This window comes from Pediculus humanus, genomic scaffold (assembly GCF_000006295.1).
Source record: "Pediculus humanus corporis 1103172108221 genomic scaffold, whole genome shotgun sequence".
NCBI lineage: Eukaryota > Metazoa > Arthropoda > Insecta > Psocodea > Pediculidae > Pediculus > Pediculus humanus.
In genome coordinates, this window is record NW_002987791.1 from 155,598 (window position 1) to 180,807 (window position 25,210).

General features: G+C 24.2%; 7 protein-coding genes across 7 annotated transcripts in view; 4 read left to right on the forward strand and 3 right to left on the reverse strand.

The window, feature by feature from the left end:
* The window catches only part of Phum_PHUM450760 (uncharacterized protein), a gene marked incomplete at both ends in the record, with an annotated part of 3,536 nt that extends 432 nt beyond the window's left edge, over positions 1–3,104 (forward strand). Inside the window, 8 exons of the mRNA XM_002429719.1 lie at positions 66–608; positions 824–1,066; positions 1,162–1,474; positions 1,564–1,807; positions 1,917–2,133; positions 2,227–2,316; positions 2,487–2,642; positions 2,725–3,104. Of these exons, the coding sequence (XP_002429764.1) occupies positions 66–608; positions 824–1,066; positions 1,162–1,474; positions 1,564–1,807; positions 1,917–2,133; positions 2,227–2,316; positions 2,487–2,642; positions 2,725–3,104 (2,186 nt within the window). The remainder of the gene's footprint in view (positions 1–65; positions 609–823; positions 1,067–1,161; positions 1,475–1,563; positions 1,808–1,916; positions 2,134–2,226; positions 2,317–2,486; positions 2,643–2,724) is intronic.
* Positions 3,105–6,856: 3,752 nt separating this feature from the next.
* Positions 6,857–7,066, reverse strand: Phum_PHUM450770 (uncharacterized protein; the record flags this gene model as incomplete). The annotated part of the gene is made up of 1 exon (XM_002429720.1): positions 6,857–7,066. One exon carries the CDS (start codon positions 7,064–7,066, stop codon positions 6,857–6,859), a length of 210 nt encoding a protein of 69 aa, XP_002429765.1.
* Positions 7,067–8,435: 1,369 nt separating this feature from the next.
* Positions 8,436–9,221, forward strand: Phum_PHUM450780 (Gonadal protein gdl, putative; the record flags this gene model as incomplete). Its single annotated transcript, XM_002429721.1, has 4 exons — positions 8,436–8,518; positions 8,606–8,769; positions 8,862–8,995; positions 9,084–9,221. The coding sequence occupies 4 exons, from the start codon at positions 8,436–8,438 to the stop codon at positions 9,219–9,221; spliced, it is 519 nt and encodes a 172-aa protein (XP_002429766.1).
* Positions 9,222–11,452: 2,231 nt separating this feature from the next.
* Positions 11,453–12,742, reverse strand: Phum_PHUM450790 (uncharacterized protein; the record flags this gene model as incomplete). Its single annotated transcript, XM_002429722.1, has 4 exons — positions 11,453–11,535; positions 11,936–12,140; positions 12,236–12,385; positions 12,530–12,742. The coding sequence occupies 4 exons, from the start codon at positions 12,740–12,742 to the stop codon at positions 11,453–11,455; spliced, it is 651 nt and encodes a 216-aa protein (XP_002429767.1).
* Positions 12,743–13,857: 1,115 nt separating this feature from the next.
* On the forward strand, positions 13,858–15,939 carry Phum_PHUM450800 (Lipoprotein A precursor, putative; the record flags this gene model as incomplete). The annotated part of the gene is made up of 4 exons (XM_002429723.1): positions 13,858–14,090; positions 14,330–15,605; positions 15,685–15,789; positions 15,898–15,939. The coding sequence occupies 4 exons, from the start codon at positions 13,858–13,860 to the stop codon at positions 15,937–15,939; spliced, it is 1,656 nt and encodes a 551-aa protein (XP_002429768.1).
* A 519-nt stretch (positions 15,940–16,458) lies between these two features.
* On the forward strand, positions 16,459–19,281 carry Phum_PHUM450810 (Ribosome biogenesis protein TSR1, putative; the record flags this gene model as incomplete). Its single annotated transcript, XM_002429724.1, has 6 exons — positions 16,459–16,838; positions 16,912–17,137; positions 17,216–18,235; positions 18,338–18,604; positions 18,690–19,008; positions 19,097–19,281. The coding sequence occupies 6 exons, from the start codon at positions 16,459–16,461 to the stop codon at positions 19,279–19,281; spliced, it is 2,397 nt and encodes a 798-aa protein (XP_002429769.1).
* A 432-nt stretch (positions 19,282–19,713) lies between these two features.
* Phum_PHUM450820 (alpha-1 catenin, putative) lies at positions 19,714–25,205 on the reverse strand (the record flags this gene model as incomplete). Its single annotated transcript, XM_002429725.1, has 20 exons — positions 19,714–19,751; positions 19,782–19,797; positions 20,099–20,257; positions 20,989–21,105; positions 21,203–21,443; positions 21,539–21,720; positions 21,822–21,892; positions 21,984–22,053; positions 22,149–22,300; positions 22,378–22,578; positions 22,661–22,817; positions 22,905–23,115; positions 23,195–23,310; positions 23,410–23,613; positions 23,697–24,068; positions 24,190–24,356; positions 24,435–24,624; positions 24,708–24,815; positions 24,952–24,996; positions 25,188–25,205. The coding sequence occupies 20 exons, from the start codon at positions 25,203–25,205 to the stop codon at positions 19,714–19,716; spliced, it is 2,835 nt and encodes a 944-aa protein (XP_002429770.1).
* Between the last annotated feature and the right edge of the window lie 5 nt (positions 25,206–25,210).

Below are 25,210 nucleotides of genomic sequence, written 5' to 3' on the forward strand. Positions count from 1 at the left end.
CTCGGTTAAGGAAAAAGACTGTTTTAGTGAAAGTTCTAGTAATATTAATAAAAATGTAAAATTAGCCAAATTTGCAGTGCCTTTGTTTGCCACAAATAACATTGTGGCTACAAATTTAAACCAAGCTGCATATAAATTGCAAGTTAGTGATCAATTAAATGTAAATAAAATTTCAAGTGTGAAAAATGGCAAAACTACTGCACAGGTTCATTTATCTTCAAATAACAAGCCATTATTTAATAAATTTTTATCCAAAGCAAAATTGCAAAGTGTTAAAATTCCAAATATTAATAGCACATTAAAATCGAACTTTAATACGACAGTAAAGTCAGCATCATCTTTCAATTCAAATCAAGTTAGCAAGCAAGGGAATTTTAAAGGAGAGAAAAAACTTGATAAAAAACATAAGAATTTTCAAAAAGGAAAATCTTTATTAAATCAAATACAAAAGACTGCTTATTTAAATAGACCAGTTATTCAACAAATAAAAAAAAATAATTCGAAAGGTTCTTTTTTTGGTATGAATAAAAATTTTCAAAAACAACTCGATGTACCTCCTCCTACTGTAAATTCAAAGAAAAAGAGTTTATTAGAAGAATCATTGTTGGGTTAGTGTTTTTTTTTTTTTTATACATATATTTTTTTCAAAATTAAATTTTCTATAATAATATTTTTAAGTAATTATTGAATGTGTTTTTTGTTAATATCTTTATGTAATAATTTTAAAGATATTATGGAGGTCTAATAAGTGTTTTGCATTATATTATTTTGCAAAAGCAAAAAAACAAATTTTTTCATTATAATATATTTTACTCTTAAAAAGGCATAAAAAATGGAGTTGACAGAGAAGTTAAAAACAACAGTGCTGTCCAGCCAGGGTCTTCAACTGAGTTCAAGTGCTCAAAAAATAATGTGAAAAATTTTCATGAGACTGTTAATGGTACAGTATTAGCACCGTCAAGAGTAAAAACTGATTCTTTAGACCAGAGTAAACATGAATCTCTTGAAAGAATATGGAACATTAGGAATAAATTGAAAGGATTAAAAAGGGATCATCATCATTTCGGTTTGTTTTCATTTATATGATCAAAATATTGGGAGGATCTATAGCAATTTAAAAGAATTTAATTTAAAAAAAAAAAAAAAATTTTCAAATTGTAGGTTTGACGGTAAATGATGGTGATTACGATGACAATTGCAATTCGGAATGTTTATTATTTCAAAATTATTGGTTTTCATTATGTGGAGATTATGATTCTGTATCGAATAGTGATAGGAAAAGAGACTTGAAATTATCTCAGTTGAAAGTAGAATTAAGACACAAAATAAAACAATTGCAGTGGAGGTATAAAAATGATTATAGAGATAAAGTAGTTGAATTATTAGTGGAAAGTGCTAGAAAACAGCCAAACCTTACTGCTTTTTTAATTAGACTGGAAAATTCTAAATTCAATAATCCCAAGAAAAATTCAAGGTGATTATTTTGTTTTTTTTTTTCTCGGAAACTAATAAAAAATTATTCGTTAGAAAATTGTTTCGATAAAAAAAAAAAATTTTTTTCAGGGTAAAACCTTTTAACCTACTAAGACCTGTGTTATGCGCTTATACAAATTCAGAGTCAGGCCAACAGTGCGAAGAGGAAGCAATGCCTTGTGTCAAGTTTTGTCAACAACATATCACTTGTTCCAATGATCAACTTTTATTCACTTCCTGTTCGGCTTTGAGAAGTGATAATACATCATGTCAGGCAGCTGTTTTGAACCAAAGTGTGGATAATCCATTGTGTTTGCAACATAAAAGACTGGTGGTAAGATGTTTGTCATAATATTTAAATATTAAATATGGGATTTTTGAACTAAAGCAACAAACGCTTAAATTAACTCAATTTTTTTTTTTTTTTACTAATTTAATTTCAGAATTCGACAGATATACCAAAGAATTTAATAAATTCAAGACCGGTGAGTAGACCCTCACAGCCCCGTAAGCGAAGTCGGTCATCCACTGGTGGAAGTAGTAGATCTGGAAGAAGTAGAAAGAGAAAAAGGTCTGCACCAAAAGATAAAAAAGATAATTTAAGCAGCAATTCAGTGTCTGCAGTCCACAGTGTTGATCCTTCGAGTAATTTTGATTTTGGTACATTTTATTCTTTCATTCTTATTTATGATTGTCATGGTTTTTTATTTATAATCATTTAATGCTTAAATCATTGTGTTTGTTTTTTTATAGAAAAAGATTTTGATAATGATGGTTCCTTCAAGCAGCAAAACATGTCTGAAAAAATAAATCCTCAAGTAATTTCAAGATGTGAAATTGATGGTAAGTTGTATAATTTGATCGTTAACATTTTTTTAAAAATAAAATGTTGCATTTGGAAATTTATGTGAAAATGGCAAGTTTTACTTAGGTTAATTTCATATTATTAATTTTTTCGATTTATTTGGTGTAAATTATTCGGATTAAATTCGACCTTGTTCGTTAAATTTTAGAATCTCAAGAAGTTGAGGTGAGCGAAGAGGTTTTAGCAATGGCTGCCGATTTACCTTTAGAACTAGCCACTCAAGCCACCAAATTGTTAGAAGAACACGATTTTACAAACGTTTTAAATCATATTCCTCCCGATGCATTTAACGATCTTTTTACCGGTAATTATTTTTCAATCTAGTAGTTTTTGTAAAGAGACCAAAAAAGGTTTATAAAATTTCCGTTGATGACGGTTACTTGCAGAAGATAAAGAAGAATACGAGCCGACTCCTCAGGAAACGGAAGAATTGGAAAGAGCGTTGGAGGCCGTCGACAAAGATGTCAAATCCCTCGAAAAACTATCCCAAACTCAGGGTATATTGGACACATTATTAGACGAACAGACGATAGCCCAAACGTTAGCTCAATTGCCGGAAGTAACGGCTAATATCGAAGTTCCACACACGTTAGTTCCAGTATTTTATCAAAACGGTTTTAGTAATATAAATCAATTAGAACAAACGTTGCAAGATGTAAATAAATCATTGACTCATACAGTGCTTTTAAATCAAGGAAACGAAACAATAACAAATCATTTTAACAATTTAACAATATCGAATCACGCGGATGTCCTTCAGTCATAGTTTAACGGAAAAGTAGATGATGATGATAATAATAATAATAATAATCAATACTTAATCGTATTTAATTATGGTAATTTTAATCGTAATATTTAAAAATTAGTTTCAATTTAAAAAATAATCATTCATGCTTAGAGTATTCATACGCTGTTTATGTTGGAAAAACGAGTACTACTCCTACTCCTACTACTACTACTTTAATTTATTTTATGTAATTGTTATGGAAAATAGTCTGGATTTGATTTTGACCATTTTGTGGAATATGCGTTTTAAGGTTTTATTAGGAAAAATTGATTGATTAGGAATTAAATGATAATTGTTGTTAGGATTTTGTTTTGTTTTTGTTTTTTTCTTTCAAAGAAATCAAACAGTATTAATAATAATAATAATAATAATAATTTTTTTTTTTTTTTTATTAATTTCTTGCCCATTTTTGTTAATAAGATTTGTTTCTGGTGTTGAAAAGAAAGCGGGATTTGCAGATTCTTTTTTAATAACACATAATTTACGTTATGTAATTAATTAATTAATTAAAATAATAGGTTACATAAAAAAAAAAAACAATTTCTTTTTATTTATTACATTTAACGACGCGTTTTTTATTTATTATTATTAATTAATTAATAATGGCGGCCCTTTGTTTTAATTTGTCGTTTTGAAATCATTTAAAAAATGAAATTTTAAGTAATCAAAACTTTTTTTTTTTCAAAAAAAAATAAAATTTATTCATTTAAATTGAAATTTATTAAAATGTAATAATAAATTATTGTAATTAATTATGTATTAATAATTTTTCTTCTGCTTGTTTGCATATTGTCATGATTGTTTTGATTACTTTTTTTTTTTTTTAATATTGAGACATTTAAGTTATTTATTTGTTTAGCAAGAAATTCCATTTTTAATTTAATAAATAATAAATATTTTGTTATCTGACTCAATTTCAATAGTAGGGATGGATGCAATTATCATCAAAAACAAATATTATTAAACAAAAAATTTAATTAAAAACATTTAATTAAAATTCTAATAATAATAATAATAATAATAATATGGTATGATATACTTAAAATTTTATCGATTATTTAAATTAATTGATAATTTTTGGGTTTATGACAAATGTATTTTATTTACGGGTAGAAAATGGCGTATTTATAAATTTTATTTTATTATTATTATTATTATTATTATTATTATTTAATTAATTAATCTGTCCAATAAATTAATTTTTGTAAATTTTAATAGCCTTTAAATTAATACAGAAACACACGGTTCAATCACGAATATAAAATAAAATTAATTTGTGCCAAATATTTTATTAAAAAAAAAAAAAAAAAATTTTCAAGCTTTCATTTTTTTTTTTTTTTTTTATACATAAAAATTTTTAAGTGAAAACAATGAAGTATTAATTATTATTATTATTATTATTATGATTAAATGTTATAATATAAATAATAATTATATTATTAGTTAAGCACAGATATGATGGCTATTATGTGATTATGGCTCAATATATATATACATAATAATTTCCATTAAATTAGTAAAAAAAAAAAAAATAAAAATTTTTAATAATATATCATAAATGTTATTTAGTGTATCATTTTTCTTATTTTTGTCGTCAGTATTTTTTTTTTTTTTTTTTAATAGAAATAATAATAAATAATTTAGCTCACAATTTTCCATAATTAATTAAATTAATTGTTTCCCCCCTCCCCCCCTGTAGAATTTGACTGTTTTTATTTATAATGAATATTTTGCCAAAATAAAAAAAAAAAAAATTATTTTTTTAATAATAATAATAATAATAATAATAATATTTAGGCTTTTATTATTTATTATATTAAATATCGATCGAAATTTATGTAATAATAATAATAATAATAATTTATTTTTAATCAGTTTGTAAAATGATAAATAAATAAATAAATTATTTTTCCTCAATAATTTTTTAAAGTCATTCAAATGTGTAATTTTATTTTTATTTTTATGTAAACAAGTATTTATTTATTTATTTATGTATTAATAACATAATAATAATCATGATGATCAAATGTTTTATTAGTAATCAAAATTATTTATTTATTTGTTTTTTTTTTTTTTTTTAATAAAAAATGGGTAATTAGTTCCATAAAAAATTTTTAATTAGGTGTTTAGAGTTGAGAAAAATTATTATTATTATTATTTTTTATTAAAAACCTGAAATTATTTGTCTTGCTTGTATTATTATTATTATTATTATTATTAGGTGATACGTATATTGAAACATTCTATTTACATTTTTTTAAACAATAATAATAATAATAAATTTTTAAACAAAAAAAAAAAAAAACAGGAAAATTTTTTTTTAAAACATCATTTAAAATTTTGTTTATTTTTTTAGTCGGGAATAATTAATTATTATTATTATTATTATCGTTAAAAAGAAAAATGTCGCGAGGTTGGAGTAGCATTTAATTATTAAATAAATAAATAAATTATTATTATTAAAAAATTGTATCATATCAATTATTAATAAAAAAAGTCATGATGTATGTTGTGTATATTTTCATTTTTTTTTTTTTAAATATTAAATGCTTTGCTAATTAAAAAATTGAAATTGAAATTGAAATTGAAATTTAAATTGTATAGAATATACAGTGAAAACTATTCCATATTGTTTTTTAATAATAATAATAATAAATTAATTAATTAAAATCATAAGAAATTTAAAATCAATTGTGTTCTTCTTATTCTCATTATTATTATTATTTTTTTTTTTATTTATTTATTTACATGAAATTGAATTTTTTTTTTTCTCCCTACGGATTTTAATTTAAAAAATTAATAAATCTTATTAAATAATTAAATTGAAAGCTTTAATTCAATAAAATACATAAATAAAATAAAAAATAAAATTAATTATGGGCCGTGAATTGTAAATTTTTTTTTTTTTTTTTTTTAAAAGCTAGTTTATTAATGTTTGCACTTCCATTATGGAAATGCTTTTGTATTTTTTTTTTTTTTTCTAAATAGACTTGTAAATTAATAAAATTTAAATAAAAAAATAATAAAAAAAAAAAAAAATTTTAGGTGTTTATAATAATAATAATAATAATAATGGTTGATGTTTAAATAAAGTGAATTGAAATAAAAATAAAAGAAAAAAATATTATTATTATGATTTTTTTTTTCCTTTTTTTTTTTTTTTTACTTACATACATTCATTGTAATAATGGATGGTTTTTATTATTATTATTATTTTTTTTAAGTATTCATATTTATTAAAATCATCATTATTAAAAAAAAAAAAAAAAAAATGAGAAAAAGTTATTCCATAATTAACTTTTATTTATTTAATTAAGTTAGTTTACGTATAAAATTTTAATTTAAAAGAGGCATAAATAAATAAATAAATAAATAATAATAATAATTTTTTCAAGTTCTTAAATATTATTTATTTTAATTTATATAATATAAAATTTAATTTTTTTCAAAACCGGAAGTGAATTTTTCAAAATTATCAAGCGCAGTTTTATCCAACATATATTTCCCCGATTGATTTTCATCAACTGCATCCGGTATTAAATTTCTCAATGATGGATAATATTGAGCTAATTCAGGTAAAACCTACAATAATAATAATAATAATAATGAGAATTGCATTTTGTTTTTATAAATTTTAAATGAATTAAATATTTGAAATTTGGGTTGTTTTGTTTTACAGTCAGCCATGACAGTTTTAATCAATTCATTTGATAAAATTATTTGATGATGAGTTAATTAATGATTACCATCATGAGTTCAAGGCGCATTTCTGATCCCATTGATAATGGTGTGCTGCTTCTTTTTTTTAAATAATTTAAACAACAAGCTCTGAATCCTCTTGTACCACAAGCTGATTGACATTCTTTTCCACATGAATCACATGATCCTGAATATGGAAGTGACAATATGGCGGTTGCCCAAAGTATTACAACTACAATCATTTTCACATCAATTTGTATTTTATTTTAGATTAAACTTAAAAAACTGTTTTATATATGTTAAGGTTGATTGCCTCTTATTTTTTTTGACTGATTTTTTAAAAATAACAAACAACTTCATTCAAAATTTAGAAATTAATGACATGTTTGATAAGTAAGTAATGTATTTATTTATTTTACAAAAAAAAATTTATCTCCATTAATTAAATAAATTGTTACTTTAAATTTATTTATAAATAATTGTATTCTTTATAATGTATGTAAAGGAAGTAAAAACATTAACTTTTACAATAAGAAATAAAAATTTATTTAACTCACCTAAAATTGATGAAAATATTATTGATGTTTTTTTCATTTCAATATGAAATTCTAAAATCTATTATTATTAATTAATTAAAAATAAATCATCAAGAAAAAAATTTATAAAAAAAAATTTTCTTTATACTCACATTAAAACTGGTTCTTTTTTTTTTTTGATGTTGTTTTACTAAGTAACAACCAAGGTTTGTAACAACCAAGTTTATGTCTTATATATTTATATATATATATATATATTTTAATAACATCAAAGGGTAAAAAAAATTGTGGGAGCTGAATACTGATAATGCAAATTAAAAAAATTTTTTAATTTATTTTTCAATAAAAATAAAAGTTTTTTTTTTTTTTTCATAAAGTAAATTTATTCTTGTCTTTTTTAATGAAAAAACTTATTTGAATGATGATAATAATAATGATGATGATGATAATAAAAATAAATTATCATATTGAAAATTTTAATTATTTATATTTTGTTTTTTTTTTTTTTTTTTTTTTTAACTAGGGTTTGTTTTTAAAAAATTTTTAATTGTATATTAAAATAAAGTTTTCTTTATTAAATAAAATTATATAATGTAAAACTATATTAATTAGTCAAAGGGTTATAAAAAAAAAAAAAACTAAAAAATATGTTTCATTAATATTATTATTATTTAAATTAAAATTTTGTATTCGGTCTTTAATTTTTTTTTTTTTTCAGTTTAGGAAATTGTAATTGTAAGGGATTATCATTGATAAATTAATTAAATTTTAAAATTAAAAAATAAAATCAAACGTTGGAGCATTTATTAATTTATTTATTTTAAATTTAAAAAAAAAAACATCGTTCATTTGTTGACAAAATGAAAGTTTTGAAATTTTACAAATGGCGGATTGTTTACTTAGTTCCATTGCCAACTTAAGTTTAAAAAAAAAAAAATAACTGTGATCATTTGACCAACTTAATCATTTGTTTTTGTTTCTCTTAACACGAATGTAATTTTATTTTTTTTGAATTTGATTTGTGTTTTTAATTTTTATATTTATTAATGTGTTTAAACGCAATAAAAACAACAATATGGCGTTGAATGCTAATCAATTACAAGAAAAAATTTATATATTACATGAAAAACTACAGGATTGGGCAAAAGAATTACCGATGTAAGTAAAATTAATTATGTCATTTTAAGGGTAATTGTATAAAAAATAATTATTAATGTTTTTTTTAAATAAAAAAAAATATTTTAGCCGGATTCAGCAGCGTATGTCTTGTGAACTCTTAGCAAATTTAGCAAGTTATTTACTTAATGATCCAACAATATTTGAAATCGTTAATAGTTTGTTAGATATACAACATATTATTGAAAAAGAATTATTTTATGAAAGAATCGAACTGCAAAAAAAACATATCAGTGAGTTGATTTGTAAATGTTAATTATATTTCAAATTTATTAATGATTTCTTATTTAGCACAAATAGTGTAAATTGTATTTGTATTTTACAGTGGAACATGAACTTTTACAGTCGAAAAATTTATCCACTGATAAGTATGAAATTGAAAAAAGTTTATTAATGAAAAAACATTCGGAAGAATTAAAAGATTTAGATATTAGAATTATTTTAAAATTAGATGAAAAGGTGCATATTTATATTATTTTATTATTTAGATTTATTAACTACTAATCTCAATTATCTTCATAAATTTAAAATTTAAAAATAATTTTAGGTTGCAGAACAACAAATGACATTAGAAACAGCTGGTCTTCCTAGTTTTAAAGTTACTAAAAATCCATTAGAAATTCATTTTCAAATGTGTTTGTTAGATTTTATTATTAGAAGTGGAAAATTAATTTATCAAATTTAATTAATTAATGGACATTTAATCTTTTTTTAATCTAATCTGTTTTTTTTTTTTTTGTAATACCTAAACAGTGACATTATTTCAATAATGAATAAATTAACTATAAAAAATAAAAAAAGGCTCAGAAATAAATATTTTACTTAGTAAAGAATCAATTAAAAATTGGAATTTTTGTCTTAAAAAGTTTTATTTTACTTTTCAAATATTTCTTTAGCATTGTCAAGAATCATAATCGTTCAACGATTATTAACGTGAAAAAAAAATTGCAGTGTAATAAACATTTAAGTGCCTGTTAGTCAACTCATTAAACATCATTAAGTAAGTTCATTCTTTATTAATAATTTTGTTTGCTTTTTTGTTAAAATTGATAGTCCAATTGTTACTCAGTTTACCAAAAATATTCTGTTAATTTAAATATAGTCATTATGTGAAATAAATAAAAAAATGACAAAAATTTATTTATGATTTTAAACTATTTATTTTGCACAACCAAACAATTTATTTCTACAATTAAAATATAATATTTGGATTATCGAGATCAAAATAATTTGCTTTAACACATATCGATTGATTTACAAAGTAAAAAAAAAAAAACAAAAATTTCTGACAGTTCATCGATATTGACTAATTAATAATATTAATAAAATCATTAGGTTATGTACATAAATAATTAAAAAGTATTCAATTTTATTTTGAAAAAAAAAAATGATTAATATTAAATTATTATTTATTATAACAAAATGGTAACTGTTTATGATCTAAATTAAAAATAATAATATACGAATAAATTTTTGAGACTGCATAATTAAGCTACTTTACAAAAAATAAATTTTAAACTAAAGTTTTTTTAATAATATATATCATTATTATTTAACATTAAAGTACTAGAATAAGTATTGATTTTAATTTAATTTAATTTATTAAAGTTTTTATATAAAATTTTAAATAAATGCAATTACTTAATTATTATTATTATTTTTTTACCGTTTTAAAATCGAAAAGTATACTTTTTGTTAATTTAATAAATTTCAACAGTAATTTAGGTAACATAACCTTTATAACTTTTTAACTAGTTTATTTTTTCTAATTTATATAAATAATAATAAGTTTTTAAATACAAAATACATAATAATAATTATTAAATAAATAAAAAAAAAAAATATATATATATAACATGGATACCTGAAATTAGTATCACAATAAATTATAATAAAAATAACAAATAATTAAATTATTTTTCTTAATTCAACATAATGTTTAAGTAAAGTGATTATTTAATTTAACTCAATATTTTCAATACTAATTATTTTTCTAAATTAAATATATATATATTTTAGATAAATAAAAATCAGTTGGTGTAAACTAAATTAATTCAGAATCCATTATGAAAAAAAAAAAAAATTTCTAAATTTTATTCGATTATAACTAACTAATTAATAAATTTTTAAAATTTAATTTAAAAAAAGCATAAATTTTATGGAATGAATTTAAATTTTTTGAAATTCATTTATTATTTTTACTAAAACTATTATTAATCCTTTATTAATTATTACATAATAATTAGGAATGATAATTTTATATAAAATAATTTATTTTGAAACAAAAAAAAAATTTGGTACTCGGATCCCAAAGAAAAAAAAAAAAAAATTTTTACTTATCGATATAATAATTGTAAAATATAATTTATTTATTATTATTATTATTATTATTAAATACCTAATAGAATTTTAAATAGAAAAAAAAAATTATTTTAACTTTATTAATTTGCATTTTTATTATTAAATAATATTATAAGCTGACTAGAAAAATATAAATTTATAATTAAACAAATATAAATTAAGTTCAGCTTAATGTAAGAAAGATTTAAATTTAATAAACTTTAACAATATACAACATTATTAGCAATAAAATAAAATTTAATATTTTTCTTTTTTTAATCAAAATTAATTTCCTTTGGTAATTTTTATTAGATTTTATTAATAATATAATAATTTAAAATTTTTCTTTTTTTTTCTTTTCGAATGAATCACTGTTATTATGACTAAAGGACGACTAGATTTTTATATTATTTTTAATTTTTACTTTAAAAAAAAAAATATTGTTTAATAATATAACCAACTGATAATTTTTCTTTTAAATAAATAAAATAAATAAACTATATATATATATATATTTTTTTGGAAAATAGATTAAATTTTCTTTTTTAAATAGTAACAGAAAAAAATGTCGATTTTTTAAGTAACAAATACATTACTAATAATAAATACATTTGCATTAAAATAAAGAGACATTCTGTAAACTGCTTCTTTGTAATTAACTCTGATTTTAAAATAAATTTTTGAAGAATAATATTTAAATAATTTAATACACAATTGTGAAAAAGACATAAAATAAAGATTGAAAACTTTTCGATTTAAATTAATTTAAAAAAAAAAAAGAATAGTATTCTGTTTGTGAAAATGTAATTATCATCACAATATTTACATAAAATTAATAAATGCTACATGCTTACCATGCTCAGTCAAAAAAATAAGTTTTGATTAAAAATAATAATAATAATAAATAAAAAAAAGAAAAATTTTAATTTTTCATCATTATTATTATTATAAGGTTATCATTTCATTTTTTGTAACAACTTTTCTTCTATTATTATTATTATTTAAAAAAAAATTATAATAAAACTTACAAATATTTAATTGAACCTTGCACAATTTTACCTTTACAGTCATCACTTAGGGTTTTGTCTAAGCTGTCTTCAATGCTTTTTCCAATATTTGATGATTGTTTTTCCGATTGTGTTTTCCAATTGAAAGCATTGCAAACTTTTAAACCTGACATTTCCTCTATGTGTTCTTTCATGGAAATCGAGGACATGACTTTTGACGATGATTTTTTGTAGTTTACAAATTGATTACTACTTCCCTAAAAAGCAATTTTTTTTTTTTTTTTTTTTTTTCTTTCATTAAAACCAGTTATTGATAAAATTATTATAAAATTTAACTTAATTTTAAGCATACTTGTAAATTTTCTTCCGATTCTTGAACGGGAAATCTAAACATTTTATAATTAGGCGATCTGGGCCATGTTGTAGGTGGTGGACTTCTGATCATATGTTCATGAATTTCAGGAAGAGAAAAAGGATCAACCTCTAAATCATTAGAAATTTCCTAAAAAAAAAAAAAAAAAAAAAAAATTTTTTAATATTATGAATGAATTTAATGTTTTCTTAAAGAATTCTTAACGTTTCAAGAAATACGACAAAAAAATTTCATTAAAAAATGAATGAATAAAAAAAAAAAGAAATGACATACTTGAGACATTAAATTAGTATCATCTGATTCAGACTCAAATAAACTCTCAACCAAACTTTCCTTGCTGGTAAGAACTTGCAGAAAAGGGTTATCCCTTCTAGATAATCTTAAGGCTTCCATATCTTGATCAATATCCCTTGTTCTTCCAGGAGTTAAGGTTAACACAGATAAAGCAGGAGATAAAGGGCAAGGGGAACTCATTCTCATGTCCATAACAGATACAGATATTACAGTTGGCACTTGGCAAGATTTACTTGATTTACAATTGTTTTTCACATTGTTTTTATTAACTTTATATTTTTTTTTTTTAAATAAGTTCACAAAAAATGCTAATGGACTTTTTATTGTCAGACAATTTTGATCTCTTTCTGTCCAAAAACTAATCATGACCACCTACAAAAGTAGGAACTCATTTACTTATCAATAATTACACAATTGCCTAAAGTAAAAAAAAATTTAGTTTAAAAAAAAAAAAATTTAGATTTTAGACAAAATTAAAAATAAAATTAATATTAAAATAATACATAATTTTAAATTATTATTATTATTATTATTATTATTATTATTATTATTATGAAAAATAAATTAAAATCCCTTACTCATTTTTTATATATTTGATTGGCTCGGTCCTCTTGGTATTTTTGATACGACAGTAAATCGATAATCAGTACTGACACATGCCATAACATGGCAGAGGAAAATTACATCTTTTTAATTTTATGTCCAATAAGTAATTTAATTATATAATTTTAGATAATACAAGTATAAAATTAAAACTTATGAATACTTAAATTTTTTAATATGAAGTTATAAAAATTGGGGTAATAATTATAATAATAATACTTTTCATTAACTAAACCGTTTAGAAACAAAAACACTGCCATGTTTCGGCTTATATCACGTGGTCTAATATTAAACTGTGCTGATATCTATATGGAAAGTTTGGTACTAAAAGTAATTCGAAATACTAGTTGCTTGAGTCAACAACTTACGAGTCGTTAGGGCCATTAGGAACTATAATTATGCTTGCTTATTTTATAATAATTAATTTATAGTTAAAAATATTTACCAAGTATGGTTTTCTTCAATACTTATCAAAATTAAAAATTTTAATATATATATATATATATGTATATCTTAAAAAAGTAGAAATCTACTTAAATTTTTTTGAACAATGTAAATATAGAGTGCATTTTTGGCATTATTTTATTTCAGGCAAATTATTTGAATTAATGAATTACAAATATTCTTAATGCTTTTTTGTTTTTAATTCTAAAAAATTAATATCAAGTGAAAGAAAAATTGTTTTCTATTTTTTAGGTTTTGAAATGAAGAAGTCATGTTCGAAAACAGAATTAAAATCAGTAAAAAATGGGGAGAATTGCATTTTAGTGGAAAATTGTGAAAAAGATAAAAAAAATTCTACTAATGATAATCTTAATATTAATAAAAAATCTAAAAAAAGAAATAGAAAACGTCAAATAAATCGATCGAAAAAACAAATCGAACAAGCAAATGCTTGTTTTAACACAGGTAGCAATGAAAAATTGCTACAAAATAGGTAATAAACGTTTATTAAATGTTTTTTTTTTTTTTTTTTTTTTTTTTTTTTTAAAATAACACAAGTTATTTTAGTTTTTTAAATATTTAAAATATAATTTTGAAAATTGTAATATTTTATAATAATATTTTTTCTACAGTGAAACTTGTTTCACTATTATCATAAAAATTATATTTAATAGTAAGTACCAAATTAGATAACAAGGTTACAATCATTATGCTCTACATTTTTTATTTCAGCTGTCACACTTCTCAAATAAACTCTCAAGAAGAAGGAAAATGGATAGTTAATAGCTTTGAAGAAACTAATAAAACTGTAAATTTGACAAAGAAAAACTCTCATCCAGATGAACTTGAGAGTGATAAGACATCTAAAAACACCTTTGAATGTTCTCATCAAGAAACAAATGACAAGTTTACAGATGAATCTGTTCACCAGACTAATGATAAAGTTTCTGAAAGTGATTTAAATAATTGTTCAGTTTTGACTAAGAATAAAAATCAATGTACAAAATCTAATGGTGCTGCTAAGTTTTTAAATAAGAAAACTATAGAGTCTGTAGTTGATGATAGCATTTCCAATACTTCATTAGGAAAAAAAAGAGGTTCATTTTTTCATAAAAATAAAAATCAATCTAAAAAACCAAAAATGGAAGAATCGAATAACAATAACGATAACAATACTAATGGCAGTAATAGTAATAAAAAGGTAAATAATGATGATTCGATTGCTCCTGAAAAGGATGTACCTTGTAATAGTGATAACAACAATGGTATAAAAGAAGAAGTAGTATTAAATGTTGAAGAAATTTTAGATAATGAGAGAAAAGAGAGAAAAAAAATTAATATATCAAGTTTTAAAATGAGAGATGTTAATGCTATAATAGCAGAGTGCGATTACAAAAATAAAAAATGGAAAGAAACTTTTGCCAAATACAAAGCTCCTGTTAACTGGGGTATACCTATTATTAAAAGTAGTTGTGAAAAGTGGGATGGAAAATTAATTCCTTCGCAATTGTTAAACAGATATCAAAAGTTTTTATTATCGAAAAATTTGAAAGACTCAGTTTTTCTTCCAGTTAATGCGGAAATTAGTTTTGATTTAAGTAATTCTTCTAATGATATTAGTCCTCAATCAAACAACAACAGTTTTAAAGAAGAGCTTAAAATGGAAACTGAAAATGAAAAAGAAAAATTTAATTCTCTACATGAAATATGCAATCAGAATGATTATGGCGAATCTCAAAAATCAGGTGTTTGTAACGAAGGTGGGGCTAGAATGGTTTTAAGAAATAGAAATCAAAATAGGACATTATTAAACGAATATGATGACTTTTCTCTCGATGGCTCCGATGATTGCATTTCTAAACAAAAGGCTTTAAAAGATAAAAAATTTGCAAAAAATAAGAGGACTTTTGCAAGTAATAATCCAGATATTGTTATGAAATTAGAAAAATGTAATATTAATAGCAAAAATAGTAATAAAAGAGAAAAAAATTCTGAAAGCATTTTTATGGTAAGGATTTTTTAAATTATGTATTTTAAATTTACATTATTTATTATTAATCTTTGATTAAATTTTTTTTTTTTGTCAGAGTGATTCTTATAATCAGGATGATAACATTTTGAAATCTGGATTAGACAGTGATACAGTAGTTTGTCCTATTTGCAGTTTTAGATTTTCAAAACAACTTATAGAGGTAGTACTACTAACTTATTCAATATTATTTAAAAAATAATAATTAGTTTTCTAAACTTTTCCATAAATATTTAATTTTGTGTTTTTTTTTTTTTTTTTTTTTTTTTAGAGTCATGCCACTGAATGTGCATCGAAAACTTTTAAAGATTAAGTGAATTCAAGAAAAAACAAATCTATTATAAAAACTTGGTACTTGAAAGTTTTAAACTTTTTAAATTTGAAATATTAATAATATTTTTTCAATCATAAAATATTTTTTACTATTCCCAGAATATTTTTTAGAAACTAACAGTTGTTGTAGATGATTTTTGTACAAAAAACTTTATTTATATAAAAAATTTTTTTTATTTTATAAATTTTTAAAAGTAAATATCAATGTTTAGAAATAAAGTGCTTTACATATTTTCATTGTTTTTATTTTATTTTTAAATTTTTATTTTATTTTTATTTTATTTTTTATTTTATTTTTAAATATTCTTTAATTTGCTTTTTTGCTTGTTCATTGTATTTATACTTAAGATCGGGGTTTTAAAAATAATGACGTCATAAATTTTCGTGGTTTTAGATTTCTTCTTGACACTTTGAAAAGTAGTGTCTGCTATTTGTTTTGAACACGTGAACCTCATGTTTTCAGTTGAAATAAATAAATTAAATTTTTTTTATTTATAAAATGGGTATTGATCAAGAACGTCATCGTCCCGGACTATTAAAACAACAAAATAAGGCTCATAAACATGGGCGACATAGAAGTAAGGGTGCTATACACGTAGCTGAAAAAGGAAGAACTGCAGCTAAGGTTATTACCAAAAGATTTAAAAATAGTATTTCTAAAGAAGAAAGAAGAAATCAAATGATAATTAATCGTAAGAAAAAAAGAAATGAAATTTTACAAAAAAAGCGACAATTAGGAAGTCCAAAAACGCCGCCTTTTCTTGTGTCTGTAATCCCTTTGAATTTTGATGTGGATACAGAAAAGTTGATAAAATTAATTAAAAACTGTTATAAGTCAGAAAATGTTGCCATAAGTCCTGAAGGTGTATTACATGTCAGGTAAGTAAATTTATTGTGACTATTTTGCCTTTTTTTTTTTTGAATAAAATTGTAATTTTTAATTTGATTACAGTTGTAAAGTTACAAAACAGACTTTTTCATTTGTATTGCCTCAAAAAGGTAATATGTATGCAGTGTTAGATACTTTAAAAGTGGCCAATACAATAATGTTTGTTGTTTCCGCTCTAACTGAGCAAGTGATAGATGAAGAATCTGAAAAAATTCTAATAGCAATATTAGCTCAAGGTTTACCATCAAGTATTGTTGCAGGAGTCGACCTGGAAAACTTACCTATGAAAGTAAATGAATTTTTAAAAATTATATATTTATTTTATTCATTTATAAAAAAATTTTATTAAAATAAAATATAATTTCAGAAAAGGTCAAATTATAAACAAGAAGCCCAAAAGTCAATTTCTAAATGGCTGCCAGATGAAAAAATTTTTTATGTCGATAAAGATGTTGATGTTTTAAATTTACTGAGGAAAATAGGTAGTCAAAAACAAAGAAGCATTATACAGAGAGATAGAAGGCCTCATTTATTGGCTGAAAAATTAGATTTTACTTTAGAAGAAAATAGTAATTTAGGGGTTTTAAAAGTGTCAGGTTATCTTAGAGGTAAACCGCTTTCCGTTAATTCGTTGGTTCACATTCCCGGTTGGGGAGATTTTCATATGAAACAAATAGAAGGCTTAGAATATGAGCAATCAATATCTGATAAGATGGACAAAATTCCCGTGACAAAACTCTTGGCCGTTGCTGATCCTGATAAACAAGCTAGTTTGGAATCGGAGAACATCCCTGACCCAATGGATGCAGAACAAACTTGGCCTACGAATGAAGAATTAGAAGAAGCTGAGAAGGAAAGAAAAAATAAAAAATTAACTAAAAAAATACCTAAAGGAATGTCTGATTATCAGGCTTGTTGGATTCCCGATGAAGATATCGAAGAAATTGATGATGATGATGATGACAATGATTTAGATGAAGAAATGGACAAAATGTCTGTAATAGATGAAGCCGGTGATGAAATGGATGAACCAAAAGTTAGATTCAGCGATGAAAAATCAGAAATTTTGAGTGTTACAGAGGATGAAATGGATGCTGAAAAATATGATGAAGCCATGGATATGGATGAAGAAAAGAGAGCTAGGGAAAAAATAAAGGAAGCTAAATTGGACCAAATGTTTCCGGATGAAATTGATACTCCTACTGACATGCTTGCCAAAGATCGATTTCAAAAATACAGAGGTTTGTCATCGTTTAGAACGTCTCCTTGGGATCCGAAAGAAAATTTACCCTATGATTATGCTAGAATATTTCAATTTGAAAATTTTAATAGAACGAGAAAACGTATTTTTAAAGAAATTGAAGAAGATTTAGCTGATGGCGTGCCTGTAAGATTTAATAATGAGTTTTATTTTGTTTCGAAAAATGCTTTCAAACAATTTTTTTTTTAAAAACAAGTATAAATATGGTTTATCATTTTTTTTTTTTAGATCGGCACTTACTTAACTATTCACATTAATAAAGTTCCATTAAATTTATATCAATCTCGTCACGCTCACGAACCAATTATAGTCGTTGGCATGTTAGAACACGAACAAAAAATGTCTGTCATCAATATGGTGTTGAAAAGAAATCAAAATACACCATGGGCAGACATACCGATCAAAGCAAAAGAAGAATTGATTTTTCAATGTGGATATAGAAGATTTAAATCGAAACCTATTTTCAGTCAACACACGTCCGGGAGTAAACATAAAGTAAGGATGATTTTATTGTAATATTATTATTATTATTATTATTTATTATTTGCCGCCAATATTTTATTTAATTTTTATGTTTCAGTACGAAAGATATTTTCAACCGAATTCGGTTACCGTTGCCACCGTTTACGCTCCAATCATTTTCCCTCCAGCATCAATTTTAGCATTTAAAGAAAATCCCAACGGAACTCAAGATTTGATCGCGTCGGGAAGCGTCCTTTCCATAAATCCCGATCGATTAATCATAAAACGAGTCGTCTTATCCGGGCATCCATTTAAAATAAATAAAAAATCCGCCGTTATACGATTCATGTTTTTCAATAGGGAAGATATAAAATGGTTCAAGCCCGTGGAATTAAAAACGAAATGTGGTCGAAGGGGGAATATTAAGGAACCTCTTGGTATGTTACAAAAAATAATTATTTGAAAAGTAGATGCATTTCCCTCGGGAAAATCTCTCTGATCGTGAAAAAAAAAACTTAATTCCAGGTACTCACGGTCATATGAAAGCAGTATTCGACGGTCAACTCAAATCTCAAGATGTCGTTTTGATGCTTTTATACAAGAGAGTTTTTCCAAAATGGTTTTACGATCCAATTGTTAAATACACGAATTCAAAATATAAAAATCTTTATAAAATAATGGAAGAATCCGAAGAAATGGATGAAAATTAGAAGAAGAAAAAAAAGAAATGTATGTAAAAAATTAAGTATATATATATACATAAATATATGTATTTATTAAGGAAGGAAGGAAGGGGAAGGATAAAATGATTAAATAATTATAAATTTAAATAAAATTTTTTTTATACATATTTTTTTATTGATAATCATAATAATAATAATATAATAATATAATAAAAATAAATAACATTCAATAAAATAGAAAATTGAAATTCAGATTGAAAAAATGTTCATTTTATATCAAAATATAAAGTTAACTGTATGATAAAAACATCACATACAGATACGATGACAAAATTATTACAAAAAAATAAATTTAAATTGGAAAATTCTCATAAAATTTCATTATATAAAAATGTTTTTTTTTTTTTTTGTTCTAGAACGTTCTAAGATTATAATAACTAACCGAATACCCTCACTACTTTATATATTAATTCTCACAAATGCATTCTTTTTATTCACTTTAATAATTAAAAACAAATTCGATTTACTTTTATATAAGTTTTCCTATATTTTAAAATAAATTATTATATATATTGTTACCACGAAAAAAAAAAAAAAATTCACGTTTCGTCTAAAAAATATTTTGTGATACCGTAATAATAATAATAATAATAATAGATAAGTTTTTACCACCCGATAGTAAAAAAAAATTAATAATGAGACACATCACAGTTAACGGTTAAAAAAAAAAAAGGTTATGATTAATGAATGATATAGAATAATTTATTATTATATTTTTTCTCTCTCGCGATTTCCCTGTAAAAATTAAATTAAATTTGACGGTTGAAAAAATTTCATTTTAAACAGATTCCGTTGGACTTTGAAATTCGCTCAATGCCTTAATTGGATTTTGAACTTTTTTCTGCGATCCCTTACGAACTTTTGCTCGGACTTCTTCGGGTTTTTCCGGACGTACCAACGGTTTTTTTTCGGGCGCTTTCATTTTCCAAACGACGATGGGAGACTATAAAATTTAATAATTTTTATTATTATTTTACTATTTAAACAAAAAAAAAAAATTAAAATTCGAAAAGAAAAAGAAAAAGAAAAAAAAAGAAAACTCAAATCTCTTTGTAAGTAATTAAAACCTTTTTCAATTAAATAATAAACTTTTTGCAAATAAATTTTTTGCTTTTTTTTTCAAATGCATAAAACCAAAATTTTTAACCGTCGTCGTTACCCCATTTTCAAATCAACCGGGTAAACAACGTCCTAGTTTTTTTTTTTTTCTACGCAATTCAAATAATTTAATTAATATTTATTTATTATAATTATATTTTTATGTACAGCACACATTCCTGGTTTCGTTTAGACAAACAAACAATAATAATAAAAAAAATTTTTCCCACGACAATAAAGTTAATGAAAAAAAAAAACACAAAAACTCTCTCTCTCTCTCTCTCGATTTTGATTTAGAAAAAAAAAAAAAAAATCAGGTTATTCTCAAACCTAGGGTTAAATATTTTTAATTAAAAAAAAAGAAAAAAATCAGAAAATACCAAATTGACTTCGTAAAGAATCGAATAATTATCGGTGACGGGGAAAAAAAAATATGGAGTATTGTATTCCATTATACCTTCGTTTTTAAGACATTCCTACAATAACAATCATTTTATCTTTCTTTGCTCATCGTTTAATTATATAATTCTCTTATCAAACCATAATAATAATAATAATAATAATAATTTTACTTACAGCAACCGTTCCCTGTCTTGGATATTTAGTGGAAGCAACGTAAGAAGATTTCACCGTCAAAACAACGGCGTTCATTAAATTTTTGGCAGCTTGAATTAATGATGTCGCACTGTCCAACTGCAAAAACAAAATGGTAAGTCAATAAATATTAATTATATTTTTTTCTCACAAAATCGTGACAATTTATCCCCGAGGAGACTTGCCACTTGCTTACCCCTGAAACGATCAATTCTCCGCTAATATTTTGTACGTCAGCCTTTACTTTTGATGTTATGTTTAATTGGTGACAGTACAAAGCGATCCTTTGCAAATAAGCCAGTAAATCTTTTTTCGTTGACGATTCCGGACATTGATCGGCAATTTGTCTCGTTAGCTTATCCAATTTCGTTCCCGCTTCTGAAATTTTCTTGGCAGCATTTATAACATCCATGGTCGTTTTCAAAGGTCCGCGACCCCTTGAATGAAAATAATAATAATAATAATAATAATAATAATTTTTGTCAAATGTTTCATATTCAATTTTTAACAATTAACAAACAATTCGTCGTACCTGGTAAAATCAGTCATTTCCATCATTATCATGCACATGTGCTTGGCTAAAAATATAATGTCGTTACCCGCATCGTCCCATTTGGCAACTTCTAAATCAAATTTTAATTTTTCACTCCTGAAATTTTCAACCTGTTGAGCTATTTTCTGCTTGTCTTCTTCCGTCATTTTTCTCATGGCTTCCTAAAAAAAAAAATAATCAAAAAACATCATCGTTAGAAAAAAACGACCACCCCCCCCCCCGTAACTTTTAATTAAACATATAAATTGACAAAAAAACTAACTCTTGCTGTTGTGATTCCACTTATGTCGGGATATTCGTCGATTCCGTGTGGATCACCCGTGTGAGCGCTTGCTAAAAACGAAAAAAAAAAAAAAAATTGTTTACGGTTTACGGTTTTTTTTGTCTATATAATACTAATAATAATAATAATAATAATAATTACATTTGCTTCTCGTCTCGTATATATAATGATCATCAAATTCGACATCATCGGGATCAAGTTCCTCATCCGTCTGCAAAAAAAAAAAAAAAAACAAAAATTAATAATAAATCTCCGATTTATTATTAAATAATAACAAAAAAAAAACATATAAAATAAGGAATTTACTCTTATCATAAGTACGGCTCGTCTAATTTCTCTAACACCGTCGTAAACCAAACGAGATGCGTCGATAAATTCATTTTCGTCGACATCTTTGTTAGGATTTGATGACAATGCAGTGACGGCAACTTCAACTCTTTGCGCGAAATTTGGCATAACTAAAATTTTAAATTTAAATTAAAAAGAGAAAGTGAATAAAACGCAAAACAAAAAGGAAAGTTTTCGGTAAGCATACCTTGGTCTCTTAATACTTTAACGGCTTCCAGTACGCGCTCCGTGTATATTCCAGGTTCGTAATTATCCATTTCCGCACCTACAACATTACAAACTCGCGATGATCGTCCTCTGATTGCGCCAGCAGTACGATCCAACGTATCCGCATCCCCTTCTTGTAATGCCAAAACACATTTGTTGACATCTTCCAATATGTGATTTTCTACAAAAACAAAACAAAATAAAATGTTTCGTAGTAAAAAAATTTCGTTCGTGAAAAACGTGTAAAGTTTTTAAATATATACCGGATACGGCCAAGAAATCATCTATGGTTGTAATGTCGTCGACAGCTTCCGTTAAAATTCGTACTTGATTTTCCCATGCGTCTTTAAACACGTCCATGTTTTCTTGCGCGACTTTTGATCTTGGTCTAGCTGCCAAAATGTGTGCAGCATTTATTACCTGAAATAATAGATTTGGTGTGAAGTCAATTTATAAAAAAAATTATTTTCCAACGGTAAAAATCCATTTAATAAGTAATCATCTCACTTGTGGACATAAATTTTCGATTTGAGCCGCAGCGTAACGAACCATTTTAACTCCATCTTCCTTACCCGACATGCTGCAAGCCAGGTTGGCCACCTCGACAAGTTTATTAGCGTGCTCGGTAAAAACCAATGAATATTCTTCAACTTCTTTTTCATTTCCAGCTTTTGCTGCTTCTATGAGAACGAGAAGTGGCACGTTCGTTTCCAGGAAACTGTAATAATAAAATTTAAATACAACTTTTTTTAAATGTGAACAACCTACTCATTTTATACGAATTAATTTCATTTTACCTGTCAGACACGTGATCGACCACGGCTTTTCTTAACTGACGTCTTAAATCTCTCGTTTTCCTACACATGTTATCTATTGCTCTTTCTAAACCTTCGCTCGGTTCTTTTACTCCCATCTGGATAAAATTTTTTATAATTTTATTTAGATTTAATTACAAAAAAAAAAAAAAAAAAAATATGGAAGAATTTAAATAGTATTACGTAATGTAACTTACATTAGACATATATTCTGAAAGTAAATCTTGCAATGCTTGTCTCACTGCATTACACTCGGCCACTATTCGTTCCCTTCTTTCATCTCTTGTACAAGAAGAATCAGCCATTAATGCAGCACCGCTAATTATACTCTCCAAATGTTCTTCCAAGGAAGGTCTGAGACGTACTTCATTGTAAGTTAACGGATCCATAATAATTCTCGCCTATCAACCAAATTCAATTTGAAATCTCACTAATGATTACTTACGTCATTACGTAATAAAATTTTAAAAAAAAAAAAATTTACGTCAAATTCGTCCAAAGCTGCTGCTAATTCCCCAGGCCCATGTCTGCTAGGACCTTTTCCTTGTGCGACGTCTGATATTGTGTTTACAGCTTCACAAACTTGTTTGAAAACGTAATCACGATTAGCTTTTGCAGCTGCTAATTCAGGATGACGTACGTAAACCTTGGACGCAGTTAAAAGCATAGTAGAATGTTTTTTCAATACGGCGCGTGCTGCTGCAAGGTCATCTCGTAAATGAGAATCTTTAAGTTCCTGTTGTCTCTTGGCAGCAAGATTCATTAATTCAGAGGCATTTTTACCGAACGCTCTAATACTGTCTACAAGTTCACTGTGACTCGTAGCATTTTTGACTTTTTCTAAATCGTCTTCAACCTGGAATTTAAATTAATTAATTATTTTAAGAGTTTTAATTATTATTAAATGCAGTTCTTGTTGTTAATGTAGAACATTATAACATTGATTTTAAAGAAGGTAAAAATTTTTAAATACTCGCCACTCTTAAAGATTTTAAGAGCAAATGCACATCGACCATGTCTGCTAAAATAAGTAAACGTGTAACTGCTGACAAAAGATTTCTGGCTGCTCTCACCATATTTCCTCTTTTGACAGACAAACAAGGATTATCTGCAAATTCTCTAGCTGCTAATGACATTGCTTCACCTAAACACAATCAAACAGGTTTCATGACTTTTGAAAAAATAATTAAAATAATATAATTTAATGTAAATTGTTAAGTGCCTGTTTTTCTAACTTCCTCGACTGCAGCCAACATTTCTTGTTTTATATCTGGATTTTCATATGCTATAATACCTCCTTTTTCGATAAAATTTTCAGTAGCCTTTTCCACGGCAGCAACCAATACATGTGCCCTTTTGGATCGTCCTTTTTTCTTTTTTGAGGGTCCGGTCGTGTCAACAAGTGTTGTCACCTTAATAACAAATATTTATTTTTACAAATGTAATTTTAATAAAGTATAAGCTAATAAAATATATAAAAATAAAAAAAAATTACTTGAAAAACTAAAGGCTCTAGAGTTTTCTCTACAGACATTGTCCGAATTTCTAGGCGTTTTGGATCCCATTTTGGGGCGATTGTTCCAAAATGTTCTGTCATAGTGCTCTAACAAAATTATAAATTTGTATCTTAATATGAATAAATCTGTTTAACAAAAAAATTCACATACTTACTACAAATTATTACATAAAATATATTAAAAATAAATTATAAATGTCAAAATTATAGATAAGAATAATACCATAATTCTAATGAATACCAGTAGTGTAACACCGAAAGTAACACACTAATGTATTACTATTATTATTATTATTGCAATACTACTTCATATTAAAAATTACATTAAATTAAATTAAAAGGTACTTACTTAAAAAAGTTAAAATAAAAATAGGAATCAGTACTTTAATAATAAATAATACTATTCATTCGGGTGGGACTAAACAGTAATCAAATACTCATTATTTGTGACTCATTAACCATACAAAAAATATTCATTGAAT